The sequence below is a fragment of the Rhamphochromis sp. 'chilingali' genome, assembly GCF_963969265.1.
Source record: "Rhamphochromis sp. 'chilingali' genome assembly, chromosome: 13".
Classification (NCBI taxonomy): Eukaryota; Metazoa; Chordata; class Actinopteri; order Cichliformes; family Cichlidae; genus Rhamphochromis; species Rhamphochromis sp. 'chilingali'.
The window spans coordinates 8111355-8135467 of NC_137940.1; the positions used below are offsets into that span (position 1 = coordinate 8111355).

A 24113-nucleotide genomic window follows, 5' to 3' on the forward strand; every position below is an offset into this window, starting at 1 on the left:
TTAACCAGAATTTTACTGTAGACCAACCAACTGGAGCCAGCTGCCTAGTGCATCTCAGTTAAACAGCAGTACAACACAGTGGGTTTTTAAAAAAAAAAAATTAACATAACTCTCTCCATAAGGATTCAAAACAGCTATCTGCTTAACCTTAACCTAATGAAAGTCTAAGTTGGAGTCTGGGTTTAAGTGCAGGGTGTTGGTAATATACTGCATATTTGAGTGTTTTCATAAATAAGAAAACACGTTTAAATCCGACAATAATCTAACTGTATTATAGAAGTCTGAAAAATATAAAATTTGAATTAAAAGAAGAAGAAACACTAAAAGCAAAACCCAAGCATTTCTTCTCCTTTTGAACACGTAGGACTTGGACTGTTAAATAGATAAGTGTTGACTTGGTGAATTGTTGTATTATTGGCTGTTGATTGTGCTTGTTCGGCAAGAAACACAACCTTTAAATCCCAGCACAACATTTTAAAGACATTGCTTTGCCTTGTCATCACCATATTACTGACTGTGAAAAAGTCAATCAGCGGTCCCCAACCTTTTTTGCGCCACGGACCGGTTTATGTCTGACAATATTTTCACAGACCGGCCTTTAAGGCGTCGCGGATAAATACAACAAAATAAAACCAGTACCGGTACCAAAAAAAATGTATTCATAACACATGGTAAAAGACCCAGAGAAACAGAGTTAACGCTAAAAACAATAAAAATAAAAAAAAACTATAAAAACCGATAAAACCCCTGAAAACCATAAATTTCACACCCGAGCCTGAACTCTCGCGGCCCGGTACCCTACGACTCGGGGGTTGGAGACCGCTGATGTAAATGACCAACATGGAGAGGAAAACCTATATTCATTGCTGGCAGTTGTTTGGGTGGTAAAGAATTCATTTTTGACTTACAAAGTTGGCAGTTTTTTCCCATTTCTGAAATGAAACTGGAACCAAGATAAAATTAGCTAAAGTCACCACTTATCTCTGACAGTGATGTCATTTTTTATCATTGATTAATACATATTACAAGACCGCCAACTTTGGGTTTTGAACATGGCCACCAAGACGTGTTAAATAAAACATTTAAAACTGCAGCAATGCAGATGCAAAAAGCATCCTAAAATTTGCAGTGTGTTTTTAATCCAACCGGTTACACTGTAATTCTTCAAAAGTAACAGTCCAGCTATAAATACATTTTTAATATTTGACTAATGGTGACAACCGTGCTTCACCATATCTGGCTACAATGAGGTGATCTGTGGAGCTCCTATAATTTCAGTATGGGAAGCTGTCTGTAATATAACTGGTAAAACCTCCCAGAGTAAACAGCAGGAAGCTCCTCCATGTTGAGGTCAATCTTATCAAAGCCGTGCTCCAGGCCATGAAGCAGAAGACTGGCTAAGCGAGAGGTGATGGGCGTGGTCTCGCTGGTTTTGGCCAGCTCGCTGATGTCCAGCCACTCGCAGCGTAGACACTCCTGAGTGCAGAAGTTGATCTCGTAGGTTAGCGGGCTCAGCCGGCAGATGATGTACATGTCAGACATGCCGAAGGCACCGGGGTGGTTGTGCTGCTGCCGGATACTTAGCAGAGATCTGAACTCGGAGCGAACACCAGTTTCCTCAAACACTTCACGAACAGCAGTCGTACCTGAGAAAGATTTATTTAACATTTATACATGGAGGCATTTAAAAGACTTTGATCTAGGAACGATGATCCAATTCCACTGTCAGTATTACCTTGCAGATGGCGTTAAGAAGGGAAAAAGGAAAATACACATATATTTTTGAACATTTGATGCTGCTTTTCGGGTTGGGTCATGTACATAATTTTAAAGCTGCTTTTTAAAAGAAAAGGTGAATTTGAAGAATTTGCATATATATCATGTGCCTTATTTTGTATAGTTCAAATGAATGTATATGTATCATCTTTAAGTATAATGTTACACTCCAAAGAATTTAGCTACATGTACTGTATTAGTTCTTTTGCTCTGTTGAGCGTGACACTCACCAATATTTTCTCCTGGATCAGACAAACCACCGGGAAACTTCCAAGCATTCTTTGTCTGAAATTCCAGAGCAAAGTTCAAATTTAACTTCAATTGTGATATATGGCACTGCTGTAAATGTATCTTAGATAATTATCAACATGTACACTGCAACAAGGTCTATTTCAGTCTTAGTCTAAAGTCACTTAATAATGCCACATTTTGTTTCCTCTGTTAGAAAATGACCATGGATCAAGCTGTATTAATGAGATGAGAAATGCTCCAGTCTGAGCATCCTTTCATGTTATGTTTTAGATTTATTTCCTCACTCTGGAGACTTTTACATTTGCTGTGGTGAAGTATGTCTTCCACAACTGTTTCACCACTTACCTTTGATATTTAATGACAGTATGCTGCTGGTTAAATTATGATGTCTGTGTATATATATTTTTGTAGTTACTTAAAGAATGTGCTGCGCTTTTTTTCCCTTGCAGATCCTCTCTTTGTGAGGAACACAAATGCACTACGGCATTTATTTTCATGTATTGTAAACCAAATGCTATATTTTTGGAACGGTTTCTAAAGTGTGCTGGTAGAAAGAAATAAAGAGACTTTGTGTAACAATAATTGTTGAGGTTCTTAAAAAGTCGAGCGTCTCTCTCTTCCCCACAGAAGGACACGCAGCGGAATGTAAAATCATTCCAAAGAAGTGCTGTAAGAATGCTGACCGTACGCAATCTGTTCACACTAAATCTACCGAGAAATGCTGTGTAAATGTCATTGCATGATGGTTAAACACTCTTACCATTACCTCATTCAGCTCCCTGATGGATATAATTACCTTGAGCCCACTGGGAATATGTAAGTTGTCCTGCAAAAGTGATAAAGTTTGGTTTCTTTTCAGGAAGTTCATAACCCTTAGCATGCTCTGAACAGACTCGGCCTGTAAGGAACTTTCTACTGCCAAAGGGCCAGACTGTTATAAAGCTCGTTTCCAGTAAACAGCTCGATAGGGAGGAGGAAAGAAGGAGGAGGAGCAGGGGAAGAGGAGATAGAAGACTCTCTACACTTCCAGGCCACTAACTGCTCGTCTCTGCTTTGGGACAAAATACATTACATGCTCCCATGACTGTAGACTGGTGCACATGTTAGATGTAAGCAAAATCTGTCATTTATAATGCAACATATGGATATGTTAAGATCTGTTTCTTAACTTAAAAGAAATGTTTTAAATATAATATTTGTACCTATACCTCAGTATAATAACTGGGTTAATAAATCTGGATCTTGCATACATAGGTCAAACCTCTTGGATCAGGACTGCAATAGTTTCTGTTGGGTTTGGCACTGATCACTTCTTTTATTTCTAGCAGACATTTGAGAGATGTTTTTTGCATGTAGAGGTCCAGCCTTTTGCCACTTTGCTTTGACAGTGAACAATGGTACATGTGTTGCAGTTAATGTTTGTGGAACAAACATGCTCATGTGCTGGTTTTGTGGCATGCCAGCACAGGTAATACTGACATTATCTGCAAAGCTGCTGAAAATGTCAAAATATATAGTAGATAGTAGTGAAAAAACAGAAACTCTAATGTCACCTAATTGTTTCTGTATTACTTAATTACTTCACAGAGGACTTCATCAGGAGGAAAACTGATAGCACTTTTTATCTGTCTAACATATAATATGATATGTTATCAAATAGAAACAGGCGGCTTTGCATTTTGCAGCCGTTTTCTGCTCATTACAGAGAAACTACTACAGATGTTTCCATTTAATAATCCAGACATTACATATAATATTTACAGTATTGCTTTTAAACAAATTAGAATGCTCGGAACCTAATGTAGGATTAATTCAAGCATTATAATATAGTAATACTATCCAAATATGCCTAAACATCAGTCAATATTACATTTTTACGATGAGATTATTACAGTTTAAACTCTCTATATACATTCTCGTTTCTGCCTTGTTACCCTACTGTTACCACTGAGCTGTAATAAGATGCTACCAGAAAACTCTAAATTGGCAAAAATGTATGCCATCGACTTTTTCCAATGCCATCCAGTGGCCTGAATAGGAGTCTTTGCTGGGCCGCTTTTGGGCCCAGGACCTTATATTTGACAATCTTAATGTATGAACCTGTCTCTATTAATTACAAGGAAAATACCACATACTGTAATAAAAGATGTACACAGCCACCATAATGTCAGACTTTGGTTTGAAACCTTAAGTTCAGGAAGTTGGCTGTTGCTGTCCTGCATTTCATTTTGGTTTCTTTTTAACTGACCATGATGGTTACATAGTATGCTCAAGATCAAAACTACCTGACATCAGATTTTCCACTAGTTTAGGCTGCTTATTTGAAAAGGTCTTAACATCTTATAAAGGACATCTTATGAGAGTAACAGTTCCCAAATGACATCAACATTACACAATCACTTTTCAAAATTGCCAGCAATCCGAAAATGCAAACAAAGCTGTGTCGAAGAGGATTCAAAAGAGGCCTGTTGTAAGTTAACTTCAAAACACCATGAGCACTACAGCAGGGCTCTGTGAGAGCTTACAGACGCACACAGAACTGTTTGAGTGCATTCAACTCATGTAAACATCATGTTTGCTTGAGGTCAGCTAATTTTGTGTTGAGCTATGTTAAGTGTGAATGGATTTCCAGCCAAGGTTTGAGTCAACAGAGGCCCAAGTTACTAAATAAACAAATACTAATCATCCACATTTTAACAGCAGCATGACTGATCCATCAGTGGTTCATTTGTGTGACTGATATTGGACAGATCAGCTTTTAGGAGGATATAAGATGTGTAGATATAAGGTGTATAGCGCATTTAAATAATAAAGTCAAACAGATACCTTATTTCTGTCTTGGACAACAAGGACCTTTCCACTGGACTCATCAACAACTGCACCTGGACAAAACAATCAGTCAGACATTAATTTTATATATTATTCAAGCACCTGTGTCCCTATATGCTGGTTCACATTTTGCATATAAATCGTAATAATTTTAAGCAAAATGTGGTGGTAGACTGGCACAAAACCAATCATTTGGTTGGACACATAACACATGCATCATGTGGTGAAGAAGGCCGCTGTCAGGTTTCAGAAGATGACGACTGATTTGTTCGTTTTCTGTTTTGCTTCAAATCTCTGACCTACAAATACATCAAGATGGTAACAGTCTGGGCTGCTGAGCTGGACAAGCTTGAAGATTTGAGTAATTTGGTGAACTAAAACTGTAATGACTTGAGGTGGTTGGCACTGTTGGCTCAAAGCAAGGAGGTTCTGGGATTAAATCCAGTCCAGGGCCTTTCTGTGTGTTTGCATGTTCTGCCATGTGTTCCTTCAGTGTACTCCAACATGCCACAGTTCAAGGACATGCGTGGGGCTAGATTAATTTGTGACTCTTAACACTGACTGTATGCGATCTGCTTGTCTGTCACTATGTGTTAGCCCTGTGATAGATTGGCAACTTGTCTACAGTGTACCCTGCCGCTCCACCTGTAACATCTACATTAGGCTTGAGGCGCTCCTGTAAACTTGAATTGAATAAGTGGAAAAAAATGGATGGATGGCAAACTGTAAAGGTAATTATCCTAAAGGAATTTACAGTATGCACTGACATTATTGAGGTCCCACACTGCAAACATCTAAATCAGTCTATAGCCACAGATCAGGACCCACAATTATACTGAATTACATCCAGTAATGTAGTGACAAGATAAAGAAACATATCACAAGCTTTGCTGCAGAGAACAATTGTTCGGGGCAAGACAGTAATAACATGCTAGTCATCTCTTGTGTCTAGTTTAGCAGCAATTTAAAAAACAATAAAAAAGAATAATAAAAATAAACTGTAACATGTTCTATTTACAGTATAAAAAATGTAAACTGTGTTTGACAAAAAACTGCAATAGCATTATTTTGATATATTTACGTTGTGTTTACGTCATTAGCTATAAAAGATCAATATAACGTCGCCCAAAAAGTGGTTACTTTGCAACTTTAGAGCTTTAGATTTGTCACAATGTAACCAGTTGGTAATTTTATTAAATTACCAAATTATGATGTAATTTTTTGAATGGTTAGTCTACAGTGTAGCTGCTGGTTTAGTGGCCAGTTAAAGAAAAACAAAAACAAAACAACCAACAACTCTGAATAACACTTTTTTTTTTCAAAAAATGATGACAGTACCAAATACAGCAAATTTACAGGGCAGAAAGCCTTATGAGGAACACCTGTCAGACACAAGGATTGATGCGATCTATTGATAATGTATAAAATCTTGACATCAGCTGATTACTCATCGGCACTAAATTTAAAGTAATACTAGCCATACATATAGAATATCTCCTGAAAACAACAAATTTTAATGAACTGCAAATCTTCTAAATGAACAAGACCAAGACTCAGACAATTTCCAAAAACACAAGGTTAACTAAAAATTGTTTCTGTGGAACAGCAAATTGCTTTACTTTCTACAGTTACAAAGTCTGAGTGACTCAGCTGAGAAATTTGTGGACATCCGACTTCAACATTTACAGTTTTTCTCTGATGTTTCTCAGCAGCTAGTGACTAAGCAAGGCAGTTATGCGCTGCTGACAGTTGAGGAGGAGGAGGAAAAATGAGCCACTTTCTTTTCCGGTTGCTCTGTCTGACCGACCAAGACAAGCCTCCTCAAATGAATGTCACAGATGCGTAAAGAGGGATGTGTCTTGCTAAAGGCTTGACTTGGACTTCCAAGTGGAAATTGATGTCATCCCCAGTCCCTGTGCCATATGGCGCAGGAGGACGCCTGGTTTCTGCTAAAGGAGGCTATCATTATTTAGCCCTCAGTCCAAGAAATAAAATGGTCATGAGGAGCGGGGAGCAAGAATTACAGTACGAGACAAAAAAAACCCCTGTGGATTCAATAGAAAAAACTGTTTATCACTTAATTGTATAGTTAAACTTTGAGCCACTTACTTCATATTTCACACATTTTTGTCTACTGTCTACTACTCTTTGGTATCGCAAACAATTACAGGTTCATGCTCTTATCTTTACATTATGAGGTCATTATGAATCTGAGCTTCAAGCCCACTAAGTTTTAAATATAAAACAGTTGGCAAGCGTCTTCAAACTGTATCCTGGAACCAAGGAGGAAAAAGCAGGAGAAATAACTAAGAAGAGGAAGAAGGAAAGAGTAACAAGACAATCACCCAGCATTGTTGTTTACTTGTGATTACCTCTTCTACAGATAAAACTTGGCATCAATGTTAATGTAAAATAATGCTTGATTCAGGTTGGTGCCGCTGTAGCGATTGATTAGGGAGAATCAAATTCCCTTCCCAATGGAAATTAAAAAAATACTTACAAATATGAAATAAAAACATATATTGAAGAGTGGCAGTTAATTTGAGCCCTATAAGTGTTTTTCCACTGCATCACAGAGACATGGAAATTAGTTTACCTGGACCACTGAAAAAAGGCTCTGCTAAGTGTGCTGAACAAAGTGAATTTCCTAGCTTAAATAAAAAGGAACTGAAACCTCTGCCTAAATAACAAGCTACAAAATGAAGAGACTACTACAGGTTTAGAGGAGACACTAAAGTGTCCCTGCCCACCTTTGTAGTTATCTTAGAGATTTAATCAAAGGCTCTGCAATGTGAAAAACAGTTGTGTTTTTCCCAGTAACTTTCACTCTTTTGTTTTTTGTTAGGGGTCAAAGCCAAGGCCATTATGACTTTCAAATAACTTCTGACATTAATTGACAGTGTTATTAGTGAGTACTGTTTTGGGGTACTGGCCAAAACTACGATAAGAACCAGTTGTGAAAAATAACCTTTTTACTCTCTTATTGGGTAAAATCTGAGTCTGGCAGGACATCAGGCGTATGGATGACAGAGGATTTAATGGATGACTGCTTTCCAATCACGAGTTATACTTTTGGCCCTATTGCTGTATCTTTGTGAAAATAATCAAGAGCCACAGTCAGCACACACATAAGGAAACTGGAATCTAAACAGCTGTGTATTTCAGATTCCTGAACCCAGTTTCATCATCAAACAAATCTGGCATCTAAAAAAGGGAGTTTCTGGTCCCCATTCCTCAGAAAGATGCTCTGGACATGTTCTGACATGCTTTAAGTGCATCTACTCTTTGGTAAAGGTATGAATGGCACTCTGCCCTCTGCTGGACAATCACAAAGTTAGCACTTGGGCTGAGCAACTCCTTTTCCTGTTGATCGTCTCTTCACTGTCAGTCCTGAGTGAATTTCCATTTGCGTAAGTGAAATGAGCCAGAGTTAAAAAATGCAAATCCCAAATGACAAACAAGCTTTTATCCATTTAAAGATGATAACAAACTACTGGTGTTTTGTGTTAGCACCAAATGTAGGTCACAGTTTACTCCAGCTTTAGCTATTTAAAAGTGATTTAAAAGTGACAGCAGAATACAGTTTGATTTTTCAACACTTTTACATCTTTTGTCACATCTGACAGATTCTGTCACACAACCACTCGCAACACGCAAGGCACTCATCATATTAGGAAACAAATGCGGAGGGCAGTTGTCATCGCTGATGGGTTTACATAGACTTTGTGTCCATAACAATTGTCATTTGGTCTAATGTGCTCGGCTCAATCATCCACAGATGAGATTCTCTCTTTCACAGCACAAACTCTTTCCACTGAGAGGTTGATGTAAAAACTACCAGGAGGCGACAAGATATGATCAAATAGTTCAGCAGCTTTACTCAGAAAACCTAAAAAAATTTATTTATTTAAATGTGTACACTTCTGGATTGGTTCCAGCTCTACGGCTATTTTGTTTAATGACCCTCGCAAGTATCATCCAGATCACTTGTTCTTGGACATCTGCCACGGACCTCAGACTTGTACAGAGAGAATCAAGAGGATACCTGCAGGTTTTTCAACATTTACAGGGTTATGCATTCTGAATTCATTCCACAGGGTCAGATTGTCCCGATGGAGTTCTGCCTGAAGGAGAACATTTGACAGAAATAACCAGAACTTTGCTGAATTTCATTGTGCAATCCAGCACTGGCATATAACAATGAAAACAAGGGGGTTTTTTTTGGCAACAAACACCTGTTCTACTTGCCCAGTTTGACTCACTGCAACTTGTCCTTTTCCCTAAAAGGCAATTCAGGGAAATTCATACTGGAGAAGATACAGTACACACTGTGGACGCAAACGTTCAAGTAGACAGAACAAAACTTGAGGTTACTCTATTCCGTAACCCCCGTTCTCATTGGCTAGCAGTCATGACACTTGCATCAGGGAGGGTCCACCCTCCTCCCTATAAAAGGGTGTGATGCAGCATCACCCGTCATTCAAGATAAATTCACCTCTTCCTCACTTCGTGCAAGGAGGGTGACCTTGTGAGACACCTCACACATGTTATCAGAGAATGGGGGTTACGGAATAGAGTAACCTCAAGTTCTCTTTCAAACATTTGTTTCGGTGTCTCACTATGGGGATATGCAGACTTCCGTATTGCCAGATAAGCCCATCTGAACAACTGACCGCCACCTTAGGAGGTCTCGTGGGGACCCACACAATGTGGGCTAGAGATGGTGCAGTGACAGACCCGTGCTGGAATAAGCCAATTGGATTGCCTCAAAAATCCAGTGGGAAATGCATTGTTTGCTAATGGGCTTCCCAACATGTGGTTTAGGCCAGGAAACAAACAGCTGATCCGACCTCCTGAAAGCCTTTGTTCTCTCTATATAGGTACACAAAGCCCTAACTGGACAGAGAGCATGTAGGTGCTCCTGTTCAGGGGAGGAGACAGGAGGAGGCAAAAAGCTTCTTATTTTATTTTTATTTTTTTGCCTGTCCTGTTTGGCTCTTTTGCCATCAGAATTATTGTCTAAAGGCGAAGAAAGATGCCCAACGGATTTACTTTACCAAATTGACCATCCCAGCCTTGCCGTAATGGTCCATTTGATTCACCTTTTATTGTTTATTTTATTTTCACTTGCTGAATACGGGACAGACTTGACTGGGGGAAAGAAGGGGAGAAAGAAAGAGGGAAAGAGAAACAGCTGAAAAGGGGGACGGGGGAGAAGGGCAAAAAACAAAAACCAACAGAATAAGCAGAGAAAAAAAATGCATATATCGATCACCTGGATCACCCCTGAGAAAGAAAAAAGAAAACAAGCAGAAGAAAACGAGAGTAATAGAATAAACAACATCACGATGATATATGGGAATATGACAGTAAATACCAAATGTTAAACATTATTGTGCAGCACGTAAGATCGACAGCGCACAGTGTGCTTTGAGGTAGGAGCCAAAAAGGGTGTAGTTTGTGTGTGTGATCACCCGTGTGTACACCTGTGAGCATGGACGTGCTTGTTTTTTTAAAAGGTTCCTTCATGTAATGATCTGCTAGAGGGTGTGGGGGGGGCCACAGCCCCGTCCTCCAGGGCATGAAGCAGGTATGGAGGAGATCAAAACTCCAGACATCCAGAGGCCCTCAGAACACAAGAGACCAAGGAAGACCAACAGAGGCCGAGAGGCCGGGGGCACCCCACCTCCGCAGTGGCCCGAGCGAGCCCCAGGCTCCAGGCCCCGATAAGCGGCCGCCAAGGAGTGAGCCGGTGTGTACCTGGACGCCCATCCCCGGACACAAAGAACCACCAACGCACCAATGTCTGAGGGAGTCCGCCACCGGCAGGGGAAGTGGTGGTGGGGGGAGATAGGCCTCCAAACCTTGGAGGGCCTGAGATGTCCCCAGAGAGGTGGCATCTGATACCCAACCTGACATATAGACACAGACATACAGGCACACACAGATACAAACATCCATTCCCACCCTCATGCTCTCATATGCACTTACTCCACACTCAACCAACGTGGAGACAGACATAAAGAGACGCTGTACACACGATCACACTCCCCAAGCTTACTCTACGAACCGGGTCTAGGTACCCTTGCCCCTGGAGGGGGGAAATGCACCCAGACCCAGGTGGTGTTACCCTTTTCCCTGCGGTGGGGAGAAGCAGACCGCCCCGACTCCGCAGCAGCAGGGAGGCCCCACATTCCAGACCCCAGTCCGACGGCCAACTCCTCCTCCTAGCCCCCCCGCTCCAGCAGGCCGCAGAGAACGGGGGTGAGAGAAGACTCCAAACCTCCCTCCACCCGCTCATTTTAGTGTTGATGCATGTGTGTTCTAAGGTGCATTTAAAACCCAGGAGGGCAAAAAGCTTCCAGCTCCAATGGGGTGGATTGGAGATGAGGATTTTTGGGCACAAAGGCCCCCAGCACATGTGGGGACAAGAGATTTAGACACCGGGTGGAGCCGTTGTTCCCCTTTCATAAAACGGTAGACTAGTTAGTGATGGCTCACTGGGCCATCCACGAAGCCCACATGACAGGCTGAAATGGCAGCTAGATATACTTTAATTGTGGAAAAGTATCTAACAATTCCTGGAGAAAGGAGAGAATTGTTGTCACAGAGCACTGAAAGGAGAGAGTGTGAGACTTTCCACACCACTCCTCAAATACCCTCCACTTGTTCTCATACAATGATCTTGTGGAGGGGCCTCTAGCACTGTGAATAGTGGTTATAACACCCTGGGGGGAGTCCTGCCATCCTCAGATTCAACCTCTCACAGGCCAAGCCACAGAGCGAGGTGCTCGGGGTGAGGGTGAAAACTCTCCCCCCTGGCTTGGGAGACTAGGACTCATCGGAGATGGAGAGGAAAGAGTTTGCTCCACAAAAGGGGCATAATCTCCGCTAACCAATGGGACCTCGTCCACCTTGGGGCAATCAATATCATTGTTAGCCCTCTCTCTTTCACTCTGGTTAGAGTGTGAGAAATTAAAGAAAGTGTCTCAGTGCTAGAAACGCTGCTATCAATTCTAACCAGTTTATATGAGCAGCCCTCTGTCGTGAGTCCCAGTTGTCGCTCACTTTTTACTCTGTCCACAGAGAGACACACTCTGTACAAGGAGTTTAGAGCTATTCCTATGAAAGAGATGGCCTGAGCTGGCTGCGGGACACTCTTTTCATAGTTTATGGTGAAACCCAGAGCCATCAGGTGATCCACTGTCAACCTGGTACGCTCTCTTCCCATTATGGGAGACCAAATGGCACAACCTGGTTCTCATACATTCTGCCCTGAAACGCAAATCTCAGGAATTTTCTGTGAGGCGGGTAAATAGGGATGTGAAAATATGCGTCCTTCAGGTTTATTGATGTAAACCAATCGCCTGGGTGCACTACATGCGGCAGAGTGGTGGTTGTCAACATCCTGAATTTGTATGACCTCAGATGCTGATAGGTCCAGTATCGGATGTAGTCCCCCTCCATTCTTGGGCACGAGAAAATGCTTTGAGTAAAAGCTTCATTACCTCTGGTCCTCGGGTATTTCTTGTACTGCACCCTTTGATAGCAAGGTAGTTATTTCTTCTTGCAGAATCCTGGCTGATTCGCCTTTTGCAAGAGAGAAAATCACTCTGTGAAATCTGGGAGGGGTGGTTGGGAATTACAAATGGTAGCCTCGCTCTAATGTTCTCACAACCCACTCTGACACAGCAAGAGCTCGCCATCTCTCTATTCTTGCTGACAGGGGCCCCAAAGTCAGGCACTCCAAAGTACATGGGACTTTGGCTCCCTCTTGTGGCAGAAACTGGTCCTGTAGCCCAGACCCGAAAGTGCATGCACAGGTGGCCCGTGCTTGACCAGCGTTCATGGGACCGGACACCACTTAGGAAATCGACCCTGGTGGTGCCTGGGGGTGTGAAGGCATTATGTTTTTCAACATATTTTCTGTGTTTTTCACACATTTTTCCTGTGCCCTTGGCAACATGCCTGGATGCAGGGGGTGAGTTTTTAATAAACAGTGTGCTTTTGTGAGACTGTGACACGCTTGACTCAGCTGAACAGTGTCTCGTCTCTTTGTTGGAATGTGCTCTGCGGGATCCAAATCGAGTCCCAGGCGCTGGAAGACGGAGGCAGAACACACTTCTCCATACTGAGTCCTGAAGTGAACTTGGAGCCCGGGCTGGTCCGGCGCCGATCTCCCTGTGGGGAGATGTTAGGCAGTTTGCTTCTTCTTGTGGTCTGACTGCTTGGCTGGTGGTGGGGCACCCTGAGCGGCACCAGGTGGGACGTGTTTCCTAGGCCAGTAGGTCTTAGGGTTCTGCGATCCTAGGGGACACTGGGCCGCAACCTGTGGAGCTGGGCGGCAAGGGATTTTAAATGTCGGCACGCCGGCTGGACAGCTGGTGACCTGAGCGATCGTAGACGGAGGTGCAGCCTGGGTCTTCCTAGGGAGACACAGCTGCAGGGCCCTTCCCTCTTTCTTTTTTTCCTCACACAATCTTTGCATGGTAGCAACGGTGGTCCCTAAAAAGCCCAGTGGGGTTGATGCTTTCATCCAGAATGTCACGTTTTTCTCTGTCCGAAAGTCCCAACAAGTTCAGCTATCTTGAGAGCTGAGCGCTCTGCCCGCCGCTTGTACTGCTGCTCTAGTAAGGTGGAGACACTGGTCTGTAATGACGCCCAGCTCTTCCCACAGCTTGCTAGCATTGGGGTTCACAGCAGTCTGGTCCTGGAGCTCTGCCGAGTAGGCTAGCAGGAGTGATGAGGTGTTCAATGCCCTCACGGTGGTGGCAACTGATTTATACGCCTTGTCAACCAGGGAGGATTGTAGAAATTCGGTGGAGATGAGAAGCCACCAGATTCTCCACTATGGGAATTTGGTAGATGCCCTTCTCCTTCGTTCCAGCGCAGTCAAATGCCACTACTCCCTGCACGGGGTTGGGTGACAAAAATGGCTTTGCCCAGCAGCGTATGACCTTGTCCATGCATTCGGGGATAAGTGGCAGTACCTGCTTAGTAGTGCGCTTTGCTTTAGGGAGCCTTTTAACCTTGTACCTTGAGGTGGAGGTCTCCGTTGTCACTGTGGGCCATGGGACTGCCAACTTTTCAGCTGCCTGTTTTGCAAATAGCTCCATACCTGTGTGACTGTGTGCCGGGGTTATCACAATCAGACCTTGTGTCGCAGTATTCTGACCAGAAGGGGCAAAGAAAACGTTGTCATCCTCGTCTGAACAAGATGTTACGATGCTCCCTCAGAGGATTCTATGAGTAGCTCGTCATTATCCTTCAGGGAATCAGACAGCATAGCTTCACAGCTGACCTTAGCACTGTCCACCAGCTGGAGGATGATATCCATCTCGTTGCCCCAGCTGGTACCTGGTGTGGCTGACTCAGTGTGCTCCATCGGTGCGCCAATTGGAGACAGCATTGGGTCCTTCTTCGACAGGCTAGCCTGGTGGGCTAGCCTTCGACAAAGGCAAGCGCAGAGTTTGCCTGAACCCAGTGTGGGCGCTTTGCAGCCCGAGGCACATCACACAAGCCTCATGTGTATCTGAACCTGAGATTGCGCATCTGCAGGGACAAATTCTGGGAAGCGGTTTACAGTCTGCCATATTAAGGAACCTTGGTGTAGCTTGGAATGGCTGGACAGCTAACGCTGATCTTTTTTTTTTTTTTTTAAATCGGTCGGGTAGCTATGGTGAGCTAGTATGACCTGGCTAGTGTGGTGGCTAGCTCTTGTGGTACTTGGCTTGGTGACCATGTGTAGCAAGGACAGTTAGCTTAGTCAGCTAACTGTTGTGCTAGGTGTGTGATGGCAGCTAACACACTCTCCAATCTGGCTCTGTAGTGAAGAACAGGCAACCGGAAAAGCGAGCCGTACTAGCACCTGGTGACCAAGGTGTTAGCTTGCTCGAGTGGAAAGTTAAGCAGGCACTAACGCTGACAGTCAGGAGAAATGAGGTTTCTAAGAAGCGAGAAGAGGAAATTGAATGACGGGTGACGCTGCGTCACACCCTTTTATAGGGGGGAGGGTGGCACCTCCCTGGCGCAAGCGTCACAAGTGCCAGCCAATGCTGGCTGGAGTAATGCCATAGAGGCTTCTGAGGACAACGCTGAGAGAGTTTTCCCCATAATGAGAAACCGAAACGAATGTTTGAAAGAGAACTTCCACAGAGTGGCCGTAAATGCAGTGATGTGAAAAAATGTCAGCCACCTTCCTGAGATCTTATTTTTTTGCATTTTTGTCACACTTACATGTTTCAAATCATCAAAAAAATGTAATGTTAGACAAAGAAAAAAAGGGCATTTTGAATAAATACAAAATAGTTTTTAATTGATGATTTCATTAGATTGAAATCCACAGCGATGTGAAAGACTCATTGTGAAAGAAAGACTTCTCGCAAATGCTTGATTGCAGTTCTTGTTGTCGAGGGTGACGCAACCAGTTTTTAGCTTTACTTTTTCACATAGCGCCACGTATGTTTGGATAGCTTTTGTCTCTTAATAAATTAAATCATCACTTTACTCGAGTTATCTTTGTCTATCATTATAATTTGTTTCACAGTATGAAACATGTAAGTGTGTAAAATATGTTTTTAAAGAAAAAAAAAAACCTTTTTCACAGCACTTTAAAGGTGTAGTGGGCCAACATCCCTCCTGAGATGGGTGGAAGCCTTGTGACCAACAAACAAACGTCTTACCATTGTGCTTGGCAACAAGGATTTCTCCACAAAGCCCTAAGTCATATTTTGCTTGGAGATCAAATACTTATTTTACTCTGTGACATAAAAATCTGTTTACATTTTTTATGTAATTTGTGTTTTTTCATTATTTCTGGCTGATTTTCTGTCTCTCTCCATTAAAATGAAACTACCATAAAACTGAGAGAATGTTCATTTCTTTGTAACTGAGCATACTTACAAATTCAGCAGGGGTCAAATAATTATTACCCACACTTTATCTGTATTTTAGCATATATATTATTACTCTTTGAACCCACTGGTTTGATTGGATAATCTTAACCAAAGGTCCACTTCGTAACTCTCTTATAACTGAGTCTTATGGTTTCCAGTGGGTTCTGGCCCACTGACTCACTTTGCATTTTTGAGACATGTGCTGTAGCCACTGTAGTTTACTGTAATGGTAATAAAAGGACCTCAGGTGAGACTTTTCCTGTAAAAACTGCTTCCAGAGTCAAGAGGAGTTTCCCCCCCCCTAACTTTCAGGGCAGAAATCTCTACCTGCCACTCCAATTTGGTGAGTTGCAAAACCTGGAAGTCTGCTCTCCCCCTCTCCCAGCCAAAGAGCCAGCATGGCGTAGTCGTTTCTGGCATGATGGAAGGTGAAGCCGTGAGCCGAGGCGGCGGCAGCGCATCGACTCAGCAAGATGGGTACTCGAAGCCACACTGCTGCCTTCCCCTCTGCTTTCCACTGAGCTAAAGAATCTGCAGAGTTCAGATACAGTTTAATTTTGTATCTCCCATAAACTATAAAGTACATAAAGAAACAGTTAATATGTTGCAGAAGTGACATAATAAAAAGTGAAAAGCTTTTAAAAGGCATTTGCACCTAATTGAATTGTGAAGACAATCTCAAGAGAGAGATGTGAAAAGATAAAGAGAGAATGACAAACAGCAGACACGTTTCTGGTGGAAGTAGTTTTCATGTGAGTAGAGTTTAAAGATGGACAACTGAAAAACAGCTAACTGGATTAAAGCAGCCACAAAAATAGATAAGGGACATTTTTAATTGCTCATTGAGAGTTTTCATTTTACATTTAAGTAAGATAGCGAGTGCTGGCTCAATGAAAGGGAGAGCTGAAAAAATAAAGAAGAACCATATGAAAACATGTAAACCCCCGAAGATGAACTTTCAGTAATTGCAATGTAATAACAATAGTATCAATGTTTTAAAAGTAATATTGCTTTTGCTCGGAGAAACAACACAGAACATATTTTAAAAACATTTTATACCCCAGACATGCTCCCTTGGCTTAGATGCTATGAGCAATTTAACATTAAATATATAATACCTTATGTACAAACAGTACCGGCCTATTATAGATAACTGTCAGACCACTAGTTAAGACAGGTTGATGATTTAAGAGCTTTTGGGGTAAACAGGATGCGCGCATTGCCTTCCCTCTCCTCCTACACAGCAGCCAGAGTTCAGGGCGACAAACCTTGCAGTAAACCGCTGAATGAGCTCTCGCTGATGTCACCCGGCAGTCCGACCTCAGCCAGGTTCACTGTCACTCCACCGAATCGGTCCACTTTCCCCGTTAAAGCGCTGACCCCGTGGACTTGCTGAAGCTGTGAACAAGTTAAAGTGCAGGAAAAGGCACGGGTAGCTGTGCGTACGGGAAGAGACATGTTATTACAAAAGCGGCCTCTCGCCAACGGCAAAAGTCTGGCAACAAAGGTACAGCCAGCCATATTACCGTAACACGATAAGTAACCGAATAAAAGCAGAATATATTCAGCTGACAGCCGGTAAACGAGCTGTCTAGTACAGTTGCGTAAACGTCCGTGCAGGAAATTGCATAAATACCGTAATGAACCACTAAAACAGCCCTGACACGTGAACCAAACTCCTTTCGCAATTCTTTTAGATTACTTTAGCTTGGAACGCATGGGTATTGCGTTAAAATTGGCCAAAGAATCTGCCAATTAACCCATGTAATTCTGTAAGTGATCGGCTTTTTTGGCTACAAGCTATTGTTAACTATTGTTAGCTCTTGTTTTGCATTCTCTAACGTGCCATCTGCTGTTCATTAGCTATCAAAAAATCCGGAGCTTCTTGGCTGTTTAGTAGAGCTATGCCGAATTTAAGAATGCACCCAAGCAGTAAGAACAATAATTTTATTTCTTTCATTTTGTGATTCTACTAGCTTGTAAAATCAAATACGTAAATGTAAAGAATTTTCCAGCGAAATTTCGCATTGCATTCTCTCGACCTCTACAATCTTATAGAAACGTTTTCTACGAGAGGTTAATATTTTTCAGGTATTATTTTTATTTTTGTAATATGTTATATACATATATATTTTAAATACCACACACAAGTGTTTTAGAATTAAACAAATACAAAGTGCTGCTGCCACCTGCCAGGAAGCGCTCGTATATATGTGGATTTACGGTAAATGAAGGCGGGACTAAACTCTAACCAGGAAGTTTACGACACCGCTTGATGTTTACACATGTTTCTGCTTTCACGTGGAGAAGCTTTTTGCAATTATCATGTCTTCAAAGAAAAATAAAAGCAAAACAAAAAAAGCGAGTGAAGGAGATAGCTCCTTCTCATTGAAAGAGGGCCTAAATGACTCTTCAAGCCTGCAAACATCTCGCACCGACGGAGGAAGCTGCAAAAGTTTGAACTGCAACTCTTTCACTGTCATCGACTTCATTGAAAAAGGTAAGAAGACGAGACATGAGTCTAAACATTTAACAGGCTGTATTATATAAATCAGGTATAACCCCCATGCAAACGAAGCTACCTGTACTATGAAGATGGAAGTCCCAGCATGGCGCTTGCTGCACTCACAGGACCAGTACTCACTGATGCTGCTGGTCCATTTGTTTTTCTCCAGAGTCGTTTTCTGAGCTTTGTGCCTTTATTCTTTTCATTTGTTTGCAGTATTTGTTTGTGAACTTGTTTGCATTGTTTAGATTTGCATTTGTGGCTCTTTTTCTCTCTCTTTTTCTTTATATTCACTGGTCATCCATTTCCCAACACCCTCCAGAACAGTCCAGCTGCTTTAACAAATCTAATAAAAACATAGTTCTTACTTAACCTCTTATCCCAATTCCTGCATTTTTCTAATCACTTACCTCGTTTTGTCTCTTCCTTCTTTCTGCGTGAGGTAAGAGTGTGCTGAAATTTCTCTGCTGCTGGGAAGTTTATTCCAGTCAGCGGGAAAGGAGGCTCCAGCAAATTGCTGAACCTCAAATTCAGGAGGAGCAATGCCTTGACCAGCACTCTGTGTGCACTTTCTAGACTTAGAGAAGGCTTATGTACATTAGGTGCCTAGAGGCACCTGATGTACTGCAGGAGGATGGGGTCCAAGACCTTCTGTTATGGGCAATTGGGTCCTTCTGTAACCAAAATGAGAGGCGTGTCCTTATCCTTGACACAAACTCAAGCACATTTTCAGTGGGTGTGACTCTGCCTGGTTTGCCACGTGTCTCCAATCCTGTTTTCATGGACAGGAATTTAAGGCATGGCTAGGCTGAGGAGGGCATCCACTTTGGGAAACTCAGAACAGCACTTCTGTTTTTAGCGGATGATGTGGTTCTGTTGGTTCTTTGGGGCATGACCTCCAGTATGCACTGTTTTTCTGAACGCTTCTCCCACTGAAAACGCTACGCCCAGATAAACAGAGTCAACTTTTTGGGGTATAGCTGCTAAAACTTTTTCACAGAAACCCTGGTAGCTTGGAACTTGTTCTTAAGTCTAACACACTATAATTATTACTGGGCTCTTTCTATTTTGAAGATTTGATAAAGCTTATAATGAGCGCTGTATTTGATGACTCATAACAATCCTTTAGTTATACTGCTATAGACTCAGTCTACTGTAGGACAGATACACTGAGAACTCCTCCACTCCCATCTATCTCTCACTTTTTCCCCCTTTATGTATTTTTATGGCACTGTTTTATGCCATTTACTTTTATTTTTGTTTGTTGACTGTGCCTATAATCTTCTGTTTTGTCATGTCTTTCTTCTCATCTCCCAATCGATCATGGCAGATGGTTGACTCCCTCAGAGTTTATATTATAATACAGAGCACCTCGTGCTTTGTGCTACTAACACATTTTTATTCTCTAATCAACGTGTCAGGTGGGCTTGTAGGCTTATATCAGTTCAACTCCTCATATCTGTGTTACATAACAAAATACTTTTGCCAGCATTGATTACGTAGAGAAACAAAACTTTACACATCTGCTCTGCAGTCATTGCACTGCTAAATGCAGGTAGCACCAGACAGTGCACTTTATGCATGCATTGTGCTTTTTGAGTGAGTGGGTGGGTTTACAGATGTAGGAGAAACTTGCCATGATCTTATCTCTCTTTTTTTTTTTAGTTCTCTGTTTTTCATTTATTTGTTGACATGTTTTTGAATCTAAACTAAAACACTGTTGTAACATCTGGTTTTTACTCTGAATCTTTCATCTGCACAAAAAATTAAGCCATGAAAAAAACCTTAAGCTTGGCTATTAGCGAGGAGAAACAACCTGGAAAGTACAAATCTGTCTTTTAGAGCTGAAAGTCATCATGAAATTATGAAAACACTGTTACCAAAAATCCCTACCAGTAACAAACTAGTGCATCGTCAAATCAGGTAAACAGTGTTTCAGGTCAAACCCACTTTAATACAGTGTCAGCACCACCCAGCAATCAAATGCTTTTTATTTAGTTACCTTTCACTGAGGTAATCTAGTTCATGTATGAAATTTGGGAAAGTGGTTTGTCTTGTTTAGGCTCATGAAAAAAATTCCTGCTGAACACAAAAAGAAGTTTAGTACATTCAAGTTATGTAAGAACCATGAGTTGAAACGTAATGCTATTATTTTTTGCTTTGGGAACATATGCAGCAGTTCCATCATTTCTAAAAGCTTTTCTTGAATTATTTATTTTTATTTTTATTTTTATTTAATTTGCTTCACAGCTGATGACAAAACACCCAAAAGCTGCAGATCAACTTTAGCCCAACTCAGCCTCAACTCAATGAAATCAGCCAGCGCATGCATCGGGAGGCCCGTGCTGCTGACGAGTACCACAGGACAACAGGAGGTTCTTCTCTTCTCTTCTCTTCTCTTCTCTTCTCTTCTCTTCTCTTCTCTTCTCTTCTCTTCTCTTCTCTTCTCTCCTCTCCTCTCCTCTCCTCTCCTCTCCTCTCCTCTCCTCTCCTCTCCTCTGACACCCTTTGTGATACTTTCAGGTATGCTTGGCCTGGCCAGTCGCCTCCTTTCCAGGTGGAAAAGTTGGCCTGCAGAAGTGTGCTCAGAACAACCTGAGAGTAAAGACAGGGGATGAGTTGATGCTTCACCCAATAACAGGTCCCTTGCTTCAGGCTGAAGAGGTGGTTCTCTCTAACAGGTAAGGTTTACCTTGCTTTTATTTAAAAAAAAAAAAAAAGGAAAAAGTCTGTATACATATATTTATCATTCCAGTTTGCTCTATACTCAAAATGTTGCTAAACTACAGTAACTGTACACACAGCTGCCAGTTTAAGTACATCCAGCAACATAAATCCAGTCTAATGAGTCCTACAATATATTGTACATTAATGAAAGTTATGTTTATTTTTGTTGTTGTTCTTTTAATTCTACTGTGGTGAATACATATATATATATATAGATAGATAGATAGATAGATAGATAGATAGATAGATAGAAGCCTCGGCCTTCTTTCCAGCAGAAGGCCGAGGCCCCCATCTGTTGGAAACAAGATGCAACTGCAGTTCAAATGTCAGTAATCACTGAGAAGTTGAGAGAAAAATGTTTCCAGTTAGTTATCAACCACCTGAAACTTTTTTTCAGGTCAAAAGATGAAACACTAGAAACAGATGAATTCAAGGATTTCTTCCTGAGATCTCTGGGTATGTCCTTTTGCCTCATCTTCATCACCTCATCTTGTATCTGAAATATTTGAGACCTTTCAGTAGAAAGTGTGTACTTCTTACACACCTGACTTTGCATTTTTCTGTCTTTTTACTGTATAGTATATACACTAAAAAGAGTATTATGTGTTATGGCGGATAAGCTACTATACTATAAGCTATTAATATTTTGCAGAAAATGCACAAGCCTCGTTTCCCTCTCTGCTGTACAGTAAAATAAAATAAAATATCCATGCACTTTAGATTCTATGGCTTGTACTTTAATTTAATATAATCAAGCAGATGATTTCCTTTATTAGAATAACTACTATGTATTTGTCTCTCTTATATCAGCTGGGAACATTGTTCTGCCTGGGAACGTCGTTTCCTTGAGTTATTTTGGCCGCTCTTGCAGCCTTCGGGTTGAAACCATAAAAGGGGAGGATGGCGTCACCCTCCAGAGACCAGCTCCTCTCCTGGGAGCGAGTCCTGAAACTGAAGAGTCCTCTGTGATGAATTCTGTGCTGGACTCCACATCAGCTGAACTCTCCCTGCAGCTCAGCATGCTGTCTGTTGATGACAACCACGATGCAACAACAGACACACCTAGAGAGCTCGGTCCTGCAGCCAGCACTCCATGCCGACAAGCCCAGCCTCTTTCCCTTTCCTCGCAGCCTGTAGCTCCTTCCCACAACTCCCTGAATCCTTCAGCAGGTTTAGTAGACACTGCTGTGAGTCCGGAGAGCTCACTCATCTTAGAGCAGGCAGAGAAAAGCTCATCAGCACCTCCTGCTGGTGCTTTGAGTACTGACACCTTCTACTGCCTGTCATGCTCCACTAAAGTTAGATTTAAAAGCAGAGTAGGCCAAACAGATCCAGATGCAGAAGCTAAGGGGTCAAAGGTCACGTATAGCATGATTGGTGGACTCAGTAGTCAGCTGGATGTCATCAAAGAGACCATCGAACTTCCACTGAAACATCCTGAGCTGTTTTCCAAATATGGTATGTTAGATTATACCATGCTGTAAACTAACCCCCAGTGATGTCATTATGATGTGAGGTGTTACAGTTAGATTTACTGACTCTCATTAAATGTCAGATCTCTAATTTTAAGCGGTTGTCTACCACAGGGATCCCACCTCCAAGAGGAGTTCTTCTGTATGGTCCCCCGGGGACAGGAAAAACTATGATTGGACGAGCCATAGCCAGTGAAGTTGGAGCCCACATGACGGTGATAAATGGCCCAGAAATCATGAGCAAGTATGGTCATATAGCCTGAAAACTTCATGGCACCATATTTCTATCCCAGCAGATTATTTTGGGGAAAATTTACTTTGTTTCCATGACAGCAAGATTTTACTCACCACCTTACACATGATCCAAAGCCACAGATTAAATGAGGAAAGTTTATTCACTGAATTAAAGAAGCGTGTTGTCTCATTTCTTTGCAGATTTTACGGTGAAACAGAAGCAAGACTGAGACAAATATTCACAGAAGCGTCTCAGAGGTAAGTTTTCGCTGAGCTGCCTATACTCATAAAGATAGTATGTCACTTTTAGTTCTGTGTATGCAAATCTCTAAATTCTCTTTTTTATGTTAAATTACATTATTATATTCATAAACGTGCAGAGGTCTCTCACAGTTGATGTGGAACTATCATATTTATCATTCATACTGGGACATAGGTTAAAAATGAAAAGCAAAATCCAGCAAAGACCTCACAAAGGACATCTAATCCTTCATTTGATCCACCTTCTAGTCTGCAAGGCTTCATCAGAAATGGTCTCAGTGGGATGATGTCGCCATCTTCCTGTCTGTTTTAAAAAGAGGAAGGGAAACATGAAATGAAGACCGAAGCGTGCCTAACTGCACAAGATTGGCACCAGGTCTTATGGAGTGATAAATCCAAATTTCACAGTTTTGGTTCAAGTCATTGTCAGTGTGTAGAGACGAGGTTAGGAGAGAAGTATGGTCATGTGTAAAACGTGGTGCAGATTCTGTCATGGTTCAGAGCTGCAGTTCAGCCAGTGATGTTGGAGATCCTGTCAAAATTGATGGAATTATGAAAACAGAAAAGTACTGTCAGATTTTGAGCCACTGTACAACACCATCTGAGAAGCTTCTGATTAGCATTAGCTTCATTTTTGAATACGACAGTGATCCCAAACACACTGCCTATGCTGTAAAAACTTACCTGGATAGAAAAAACACAGTGGAACAGTCATGGACTAAATATGCACCTAAATATCACTGAAGCAGTGTGGGATCATCTTGATACAGATTGGATGAAAAAGGAAGCGACATCCAAAGAAGAGCTTTGAAGTTTCTTCAGGTAGCCTGCAGAACCATTTCTAAAGACACATTAAAGAAAATACGAGAAAGCTTGACCATGATGAAGAATAAAGATGGACACATCAAATAATGACTTCTATGTCAAAAAATTGCCTAAAGAGTCAATATTTTGCCCTCTGCGCAGTATTTCCATTTACGTTTTCACATGTTTCAATAAATCAATGTGCTTCTCACATTTGACTTGGTTTGATAGGCAGCCTGCGATCATCTTCATTGACGAGCTGGATGCTTTGTGCCCAAAGCGAGAGGGAGCTCAGAATGAGGTGGAGAAACGAGTTGTTGCCTCTCTTCTGACTCTGATGGATGGGATTGGTTCAGT

The 24113-nt window shown here is 41.8% G+C and overlaps 2 protein-coding genes across 2 annotated transcripts in view; one reads left to right on the forward strand and one right to left on the reverse strand.

Moving 5' to 3' along the window:
* Positions 1-1258: 1258 nt before the first annotated feature.
* Positions 1259-17913, reverse strand: nudt6 (nudix (nucleoside diphosphate linked moiety X)-type motif 6). The gene is made up of 5 exons (XM_080901729.1): positions 17021-17913; positions 16080-16283; positions 4855-4910; positions 2007-2061; positions 1259-1646 (listed from the first exon to the last, which is right to left on the reverse strand). The coding sequence occupies exons 1-5, from the start codon at positions 17271-17273 to the stop codon at positions 1267-1269; spliced, it is 948 nt and encodes a 315-aa protein (XP_080757855.1). The 5' UTR covers positions 17274-17913; the 3' UTR covers positions 1259-1266.
* Positions 17914-17990: 77 nt separating this feature from the next.
* The window catches only part of afg2a (AFG2 AAA ATPase homolog A), a 108669-nt gene continuing 102546 nt past the window's right edge, over positions 17991-24113 (forward strand). Inside the window, exons 1-8 of the mRNA XM_080901727.1 lie at positions 17991-18252; positions 20509-20633; positions 20782-20939; positions 21383-21441; positions 21796-22443; positions 22572-22701; positions 22893-22949; positions 23988-24111. Of these exons, the coding sequence (XP_080757853.1) occupies positions 18078-18252; positions 20509-20633; positions 20782-20939; positions 21383-21441; positions 21796-22443; positions 22572-22701; positions 22893-22949; positions 23988-24111 (1476 nt within the window). The 5' untranslated portion in view covers positions 17991-18077. The remainder of the gene's footprint in view (positions 18253-20508; positions 20634-20781; positions 20940-21382; positions 21442-21795; positions 22444-22571; positions 22702-22892; positions 22950-23987; positions 24112-24113) is intronic.

Excerpts from the sequence above, each read along its gene's own strand:
- nudt6 (XM_080901729.1), bottom strand. The coding sequence starts at position 17,273 with ATGGCTGGCTGTACCTTTGTTGCCAGACTTTTGCCGTTGGCGAGAGGC. Across the intron at positions 4,911-16,079 it reads TCACCAAATTGGAGTGGCAG|GTGCAGTTGTTGATGAGTCC; the intron begins GTAGAGATTTCT and ends TGTTTTGTCCAG. Across the intron at positions 1,647-2,006 it reads TGATCCAGGAGAAAATATTG|GTACGACTGCTGTTCGTGAA; the intron begins GTGAGTGTCACG and ends AATCTTTCTCAG.